Source organism: Condylura cristata, unplaced genomic scaffold, assembly GCF_000260355.1.
Source record: "Condylura cristata isolate star-nosed mole 26May11 unplaced genomic scaffold, ConCri1.0 scaffold00004, whole genome shotgun sequence".
Lineage (NCBI taxonomy): Eukaryota > Metazoa > Chordata > Mammalia > Eulipotyphla > Talpidae > Condylura > Condylura cristata.
Window position 1 is genome coordinate 40306682 of NW_004567105.1, and position 9258 is coordinate 40315939.

The 9258-nt window shown below is 42.0% G+C and overlaps 1 protein-coding gene across 1 annotated transcript in view; it reads left to right on the forward strand.

The window, feature by feature from the left end:
• PKD1L1 (polycystic kidney disease 1 like 1) overlaps nt 1–9258 on the forward strand; it is a 117874-nt gene that overhangs the window by 41109 nt on the left and 67507 nt on the right. Inside the window, exons 20-22 of the mRNA XM_012735155.1 lie at nt 2371–2482; nt 5878–6073; nt 6832–6888. Of these exons, the coding sequence (XP_012590609.1) occupies nt 2371–2482; nt 5878–6073; nt 6832–6888 (365 nt within the window). The remainder of the gene's footprint in view (nt 1–2370; nt 2483–5877; nt 6074–6831; nt 6889–9258) is intronic.

Below are 9258 nucleotides of genomic sequence, written 5' to 3' on the forward strand. Positions count from 1 at the left end.
TAAATCTAAAAAAAAGAACAATGATGTAAAGTATATAAAAATAAAAAATATATTAAAAAGTTAGAAGAAGAAGTTCTGGGGTAAGAAGTCTTCTGTACAAGATGATTCCAGTACCAGATGGTCCCAATATGCAGGCAAGCTTAAGAGTCCCCGATCTAGAATTTTCTTTCGTTTGGATTATTTCAGTCTGTTTCAACGAATTTATCCACTTTATCTATGTAAATGTCACCTCCCCACGTTCAGCTAAGATAATTTCTTCCTCAGGAACCCTTGGCTGATCTATTTCTTCTGGGTGAGGCCAGTAAAATAGACAGGCTGCTGTGCAGTGGCTTGGGTGGGCACGTCTGCACTCTGGCACAGTGGGCACTGTGCATGTTGGCAGAGTGGTTTTCATGGGTCTCCTCGATATATTCCTTAGACTAAAATTGCACCCAGCTTCTGTCTTCTGAAAAGTTAAAATCTCTGAATCCAACAAGATGAGGGTATATATGAGCAGCAAAAATATAAATGATAAATATTTAATCATATCCTGTTTCTTGCATGAATATGACAGGTTTTGGTTCCTGGATGTTAAGTTTGGGGGTTCCTCAACCTTGACTATGGCTATAAAAGAATGCTCAGACAAAGTAAAGCAAAGTTTACTTGTGGACAGTACATCCAGAAAGAGGCCTGGGTGAGCAGGTCCAGGGAAGAACAGCTGCCAGGAAAGGCAGGGGAATCTGCCTTAAATGGGGTAGAGGGAGAGAGTATGGGGGGCTGCTCACTCCAGCCCTTTGCAGGATATACAGCACAGATGCCCAGGCTGTTGGCTTATCAGTCCGGGCAGGAGTTTCTTAGTCACGCCTTGTGACTTTGGGCTCCCGGGGTATAGCTTTATCAAATCCAGCAGCAGGTTGGGGTGAGGACTGCTCCCCTTTCTTTGCAGCTTCTGGCTCCCCTCAGGGTCTATGGCCCTACTCATATGTTGGGCCTGGTACTGCCTTTGTCTCTCTGGACGTTTTTTTGATTCTTGTCATTCTTTGTCACTTCTGGCAAGAGTTTCCTGGAGTCATGGATATGCTCACTGTTGGTTTTTCTTTTTTTCTTTTAAACATCACCCTCTCTGCCCTAACTGTCTAACATGTTGACTCAATATATCAGAAAGGAGTATTGCCTGAATCCCTCTCCTCCTACGTTCTCTAACTTGATTCAAAAGATCAGAGTCATCTGCAGTGATATTGAATTATGGCTTTTTTGTAGTTAAACTTGGGACCCACCTAACCTCTATTGGCTCAGAAGTTTGAAGAGAAGGTGGAACCCAGAATTTACTTGTATCGGTATTAGGATGCCAGTGTCCACAGAGACCACTTAGCAAGCTGTGACCTTCACTACTCAGTCCCACCTTCCTGGCATTGTGTTTGGGCTTGAGGATGTCTTGAGGAGACACCAGATGCACCTGTCCCCTGCCCTCTGCCAGGTTTTCATGTGCTTCACCTGTGCCCTTCACTACCAATCGCCATTTGTAGATATCACCATGGGTCCCTGCCACCAAAAGGAGTTTCCCAAGCACCATAAACCCCTTTACTGCCACGTTCAATGAAAGTTTCCCTCAGTCAACTTTCTTCTTCATCTTTCTCTAGTACCATCACCTTTCTATACTGAGTAACTGTTATATTGTCAGGCAATACTTGAGTGTCTGTGGTGGAGTTTGTTTCCTTCTGGATTTCTTGTGCTCCTCTTGGGCTTGTTGAGGCTCTAGTTTTTACCTCTAGTTCAGTGTCCACCTCCTTTTTAATGAGTGTAACTCTGAGAGGTGGGGAGAAGCTGAGGGCAAGGACTATGCTGTCCACCTGTGGTGTCTCATGCTGCTGCGCGCACAGATGCTTGCAGGTCACAGAAGTTAGTGAATGAGTGAGCAATTCCTGAGGCTTCTGGCTGGCAGTGATCACTTCTGTTCCTCTGCTGTCTCAGCTGCCCTGCCCGCCCCCCCACACCCACCCCACCCTTCACCCTCCAACCCCCACGGTCCGCCCCTCCCCTGCCTTCCGGTATTCGTGCTCTGCAGGGCTGCCTAGCGGTTCATGTTGGAGTGTTGGCTGTCCTCAGGAGCACAAGGGCCTCCACTTCAGTTCTGGCATCACATTTCATTTGAGTGCTCATATGATTCCCATCACAATCCCTGGAGCCTAGATGAGGCCCAACAAAAAATCTGGTTATTGAGCTGTCACCACCCACAGTGGAGGCTACGCGGGAGGCATCGGAGCTTGCAGCTCCAGGTCCTCCCGACCTTACCAGGCCTGAGTGCAGGCTGCATTCTTGAGTTGCCATCGGAGTGTGGCGAAGCATCTCTGTCCACTGGGAGGCTGACCTCTTCTGCACCTTCCCTTACAGTCACGGTCTCCATTCAAATCACAGACGGCCGAGGCTCCCAGGGGCAGCCCTGCACCGTGGAGGTCACCGTCCTGCCGCGTTTCCATGGCAACCGCTGCCCAGATGAGGACGTGTGAGTAACACGTGAGCACCCTCGGAGACTCCCTCTTCCACTCAGCAACACAGTGGGGTCAGCCCTGGCTACTAGGAACTCACCTCCTGATAGCCAAAGAGCTAGCCGGCCCTGCCAGCCCCAGCCTGCCACGTGAAGTGTGCATGGTATTTGGGCAAGGGACCATAAATCCTGTTTCTGTTGCTGGTGTACTTCGTTTTTTTGGAATCACAACCCTATTTCTCATAGAGCCTTTTTAAAAGAAGAATGGTGTAAAAATAAATTAATTTAAAAAAATGTTTTTAGCTTTGTCTTCAAGAGCAAATTTGCCACTTTGATGAGTGACCATTTCCCCTTTATTCTTAACTTTTGCTAAGAAATATTTTGGTGTTATTACAATGTTTTTCCTTTCCAGTGATTTTATACACACACACACACACACACACACACACATATATAAGTTATATACATATAAATTACATATGTATATATATATATTACATTATTCTTCATTTTGTCCATTTCTTTTTTTAATCTCAGTTGTAATCCGGATGGTTTCACTCATCATAGCAGGAGTGTAAGGGATCAGGAAAAAATAAATATATATATACATAGTACTATACATGTATAATAATATATATATAAAGTAACATATATATTACTAGATATATATAGTAATTGTAATAAAGTAAAAAAGTACCTCAACTAACAACTATAATCCAGTGACTTTCTTAATCTTCACTTTCTTTTGTTGGTTTAGTAATCTTTGGAAATCTTTTATTTTCTGGTATAAGACATCAGGCCTGCCTTATGACATAGGCAATATTTCTTAATAATGATTTATTTTCTTTAGTGGAAAATTTGACATTTTTTCTTTGTTCCCTGTTCTTCCGGTTTCACTTGTCATGTAGATAAAGTCCATTGAACTAGCTGGAAAATCACAGTTGATCGCCCTTGTTCACACCTTTAAAATTATTCCCTCTGCTTGTAAAGCTGTGCAAATAGCAACCCACACTATTCCTGCTCTTGAGTTGTGGGCTGTGTTACCTCTCTGTTGCTTCATTCTGTTTGCTTGAAAAGTGTCCACATTAATACCTTCATAATGAGCTCATGAAAAAGATCTTTATCCCTTTCAATGGACTGAACAAAAACAGGAACAGGTGGCTAGACATTTTTTAATGAGTTCTCTCATGGCCAGAGGTTAGAGGTTTCCCAGTGTCAGAAGCAGTAAAGAGAAGTTTCTGTTCTCAGTCTCCGTGCTCCAGTGGCTACAGTGACGACATTGTCTAGACTGAGTTTGCTCAGCACCGTACACACAAGTTGCATTGAACACAGCTCTTCTGAGTTTGTGGGATATGCAAACTAGGAAAATGGAAACCAGATGGTCTCTGAACCCAGCTTTACCATTTTAAAACAGTTTGTCAACATTTTTAAGTCTATTCCTGGGGGATCTTGCTTTAATAAAATTAGTGAATTTGGAATAGTGACAAGGATATCAAACTTCTTAGATGATCTGAGTCCAAGTTTCTTGGCTGCCACTTTTACTTTGTGGACCATTGGATCCTGAGTACTGTTCCTTCAGAAGTTTTCACTAACTCTTGATGAATATGACTGGCAAGTATTGGCAGTATAATCAAGGTCCTGAAGCCTGTGCTTGTTGGTTGCTTCATTTGTATTAAAGTGGGAAAGTGAAAGTCTAAGTCATTACCAATCCAGTAGGAGCAGAAGCCAGAAGTTATCTATCCACCATGGACCACAAGTTGCCCTAAGTATCAGGAAGTCTACATCTAGAATATTCTGAAACTGACTCTATATCCTGGTCAAGTTGCTGAAATATAGCAATTAGGTCAGGAAAATCAGTTCTTTCCAGTTTCCTTTCTGAAATGTCTCAACTTTCCTGAAGTCAATTTATTTTCTCTCTTAATTTTTTGGCTTCCATTTTTGCTTCCACAGATGCTCTCTGTTGCATAATAGAGCCTCCTTGGGAAGTAATTTCTGAAGTCATCTTCTTATTCCTTTTTCTTGTCCTGTTGTCTTTCCCTTTCAAGGTAGGGTCTTTTCTATTTTTTCCTCATTCTGAATCTCCTGGTAGGTTCTTGATGTTATCCCATTAAACTGTGTGTCTATCTTTGTATCAGCACCATACTGCGTATCTTCACAGTAAATTTTGAAATTGGGAAGCAGGGATCCACTAATCTGCTCTTCTTTTTCAAGATGACTTTGGTTATGTTGGATTTCCTGGTAATTAGTGTGTGTGTGTGCGTGTGTGTGTGTGTGTGTTTGTAAAGCCACTTGGGATTTTACTAAGGATTGCATTGAAACTATAGATCACTTTTGGATGTATAAGGGTAATATGAGGTTTTCCAATCTGTGACCCAAGTTTTTCCATTTATTTATAATGTAATTTCTTACTGTCTAATCCTCAGAGTTGAACTTTTTGTTTGTCAATTTAATCATATTTTATTTTTTCTTAATCTTATTATAAGTGGATGTTTATCTTAATTTATTTGAGGGAATTTTTAGTGCTAATGTATAGATATCAATTGATTTTTATATATTGCTCTTACAGCCTACAACCTTGCTGAGTACATTTATGAGCTCTCACTATTGTTTATTGCATTCCTCAGGATTTTCTATGGATACATTCATTTCTTCTACAAATAGAGAGAGTTTTAGTTCTTCCTTTTTAATCTGGAACATTTTCAATTATTTTTCTTTCTTAATTGTCCTGGCAGGACTCCCAATTCCATACTGGATAGAAATGGCAAGTAGGGATATCCTTAGCTTTGCTCCTTTATCAAGTTGAAGATGTTCGCTTGTATTCCTAGAATTTTGTTTGGATTTATCAGGAAATTATGCTGGAGTTTGTCAAATGCTTTAGCTAGCTCTGCTGAGATGATCATGTGAGTTTTCTCTTTAAAACTAGTAATATGGTACTAATGTGGTTTTGTTTGATTTTTATATTCGAATCCTTCTTATATTTCCTGGGCAAACCTCCATAGGTCATAGTGTATCACCCATTATAACTCTGTGCCATCCATATACAGTGATACAGTTTGGGTGTTGACTTTATTGTGGTTGAATGCTAACTACCAACTCTGCCCACTAGAATGCTCTGAACCTTCATCCAGCACTGTGTTTATACTACTTTCTTTCAATTGCATTGATATTTTTGTATCGTTCAGTACGCATCTGATGCCTATTTCAGTTCTGATAAAGAGATTTTATAATATGTTTACAATATACCACACTGTGTATGACTCTCTATACAGAACACTTCCTTCTGTGCCACGTTCTTCCTGTCCTAACCCACCCAAAAATCATTTGTATAACAAATGTCATTCCACTCTTAATAGGGTCACTGAAAAGATTTGTAATGTGTTGAAACAATCATGCTAACTTTTCTATTTCCTCAGATATAATTCCAGCCTGAGAAATCTATCTACCCTCCAGATGATGGGAAGTTATACAGAAATCAGGAACTATATCATGATGATCACAAAGATTCTGAGCCGTTGGGCTAAGAAGAACAGAAATCCATCCTGTGGTCAATGGTCACAAATACAAGATGCATTTATTTCTTCAGTATGCAGATTAACTCTAGTAGACCAGGTAAGATGAGAGCAGGGCTAGGTCAGCATCTGTAAATCTTGACCAGAGAAGTCAGGCATCTGATTGCTTGTCTTGGCAGCAAATAGCCATAATTAGTGAAGAAATGGTGGGCTAGCCAGCTTATCTTTCATGCATGGCGTGGCTGGCTGTTCTTGGCTGCTCATATTTCACAGGAAATGCTGCTGGTTTATAAAAAAGAGACTGATATAAACCAGTCACTGCAGATCTTTCTGCTCATGTTTCGGAAGTAAAAATTATGTAAACACAATCTGATATTGTTAAGTTTATCATTATGTGCAACTTCTCAGTAAATGACCATACATTCAAATGCCCTTGTTCACAACCCTGCCTGTCTTGTAAATGTCATTAGAGAGCATCTCCTTAAAGAGAATACATATTTCACTGTAACCGTGATGTTTTCACTTGAACTGATATTTTCTTTCTCCATCATTGTCTCTTACCCTTTTCCAAAGTTTCTTATTTCCTCTTCCCTCATGTTAATTCCCTCACTATGTGTGGAGTGTGGTTGAATGGTTAGCGGGTAGCCAGAGCAGAGATACAGCACCAGTGGGAAAAAGTTGGTACCAAAGGGGTGATGGCCTTAAAGAATGTTGATGTCTTATTAGTCTCATAACTTAAAAACATGGAATCTGTTCTCCCTCTACACGAACAAGCCAAAGTATGCAACCTTAAACTAGATAGCTAACTTTCCAAATGTTTTTCCTTTTTTTTTTTTTTTGTTTGTTTCTTCTGTCCAGGAAGAAATGATTGATTCTATTCTTATATTGAAGGAACTCCTCCATTTCCCTAATAAGGTGAGTTATTTTCTTGCATCTTCATAGAATTCCAAGGATGTTTATTACAGTTCTTGAAGAACATACTTTGCAGTTACATTTTAACACTTAGATGAGAAATACTATTTTTCCTTAAGAATTTATTAGAACAGCATCGCTCATCTTAACTTGTTATGGCTGTGTTCCAGAGAAATCAGATGGCACTTAGAGAGATGGAGAGAGAGATTTTACTCGTCACCCCAACGGGATCGGTGGGATCAGTCCCAAAAGGCTGAACCCCAAATTACAGGAATGGTGAGGTTTCCTACAGTTTGTGTGAGGAAACTTGTCATCCCACCGCTCATAGCATAAGCATTCTTTATTGTTTGGGAAGGGGGTCAGGGTAGCCACAGCTACCCCTGTGAATTGGGAGTGCAGTACACCCAGAAGCTTCTCGGCACCAGCAAGCAGCAAAATCAAAGCAGCAGACTCCCCCAAGCAACAGGCTTGGGAAAGTAGCAAAATAGAAGCAGACATGGGAAACTTCCTGCTTCAAAGTCACTGGTAAAGAACTTTTTCAGAATGTAATTTGAAACCTATAGTGGAGATGGATTAAGCCAGTCACATATGCTATGAAGAGTTTTGGTCAGGGAATTGTTCTTCACTATTCATTCATCGCCTTAGACTCCCCCATCTTCACCCCTCTCTTTTTCTCATCTCCAGCCCACGTTCTCACTCCTCTGTTCATGGAGAGATGAAAGGAGACCCCAGAAAGCCCCTGCCTAGCATCCTCATACCTAATCACAGCCTACCTGTCACCCCGGCACCAAGGTCACCCGGCACCGAGATCCCCACTTCCAGCAAAGGCTCACTCTCATCTGTTCTCAGAATTCTATTCAAGGCCACCTCATGGCCCTGATGTCAGTGTGTGACTAGTGCCCCCAGAAGTTGTGTTGGGTTCCCCATGTGGCCGCAAGTGATGAACCTGCCTCTTGTTAGTTTCTCAAGGTCTTACCATCTTTAATCTATCACTCTGTCTACTGCTTTTCCCATTTCTTCCTTTCTACTGGTTGGTTCTCATATGCTCAGAGTCTCATTGATTTTAAGCATTCTTTCACTAAAACTACACTGATTTCTAGCTGCCACCTCACCTTCTTTTCTTTACATTAGGTACAATTTACTCCTTCTCCTCCTCCTTTTCCTTCCCTTCCCTCCCCTCTCTGCCTTTCCCCTTCCCTCCCTTTCCCTTTCTCTTCACTTCCTTATTCCTTTCTTCCTTTATGTGTTTAACTGAGTAACATTGGGGTACCCCCATCAGGTATGACACCATAGTGCATCCACCCCTCATCCTTACTCCACCATCACAGATCTTTGTTTCTCCCTCCCTGCTTTTTCCTTTCCCCACCTCAGTTCTGTAGTCAGCTACCAAGAGTTAGTCTTTCAGCTTCTTTCTCTGACTATTAACTTAGTTATGTTCTATTCTACCTCCTCTTCATATTTTCTTTATTGTGGAATAGCAATAGTGAATTCTGCTTTGCTGTGGTTTAGAGTTGCTCTTTTGCATGCATTCGTAAGCTGCTTAAATCTGACTCCATTTCTATCCCAAGGCTGAAGCTGCTTCTGCCCAAATCACTGGAAATCTCTGTGATGCCAAGTCCACTGCTCACCTTCCTTGCTCCTGGGTCTTCCCTGTCAGGGAAGTTCACTGGCAGGCGCCCTCCTTTTGACCCTAACCACCCCTCAAACTCCCAGCCCTCCACCCCCACCCCCACTCCTCTTCCTCTCCTTTATCCATTCAGAGCTTCACATTCTCACCACCATCTTCCTTGGGAGGCCCGTCAAATCCCTTTACGCTGAACTCAAGTGCTGACAACTTTGTATCCCCAACCCAAACTGCTTCCAAGATCCCCAGACTCATTTGTATCCTGCTCTATGCCACATGGCAATCACCATCCCTCTCACTCAGCGTGGGCGAGGGTGAGATGGTCTCCTCCCTTGCTTCTCCCCTGTTCCTCCTGACGTACTCATTCCACCTGCTTTCCCCACCTCCACCACCTCAAATCAAAAATCTAGGTGTCAACAAAGATTATCCACTACCAACTTTAGATAAAATATAACCAACTAATTTACCTGCAAAATGAGTTTCTTTGAGGATAGTAGGAAGAATTACGATTACAGACATGAATGCTATGGTGGACCATACACAAATCCAGACTGTGGAGGAGAGGAGCTTGATTATGCAGGAAAAAGGAGCGGGAGAGAGAGTTCTGAACAAGTTAATTGGAAGAGAGTTAGAGTTCAGGGTGGTTTTGGCTTATTATGTGGCGTGTGACTCCTTTCACTGGCAGGGCTGCTGCTGGGCAGGGTAAATCTCCTGGGAGCAGTGGGTGACTTCACACTTGGAAGTGTATG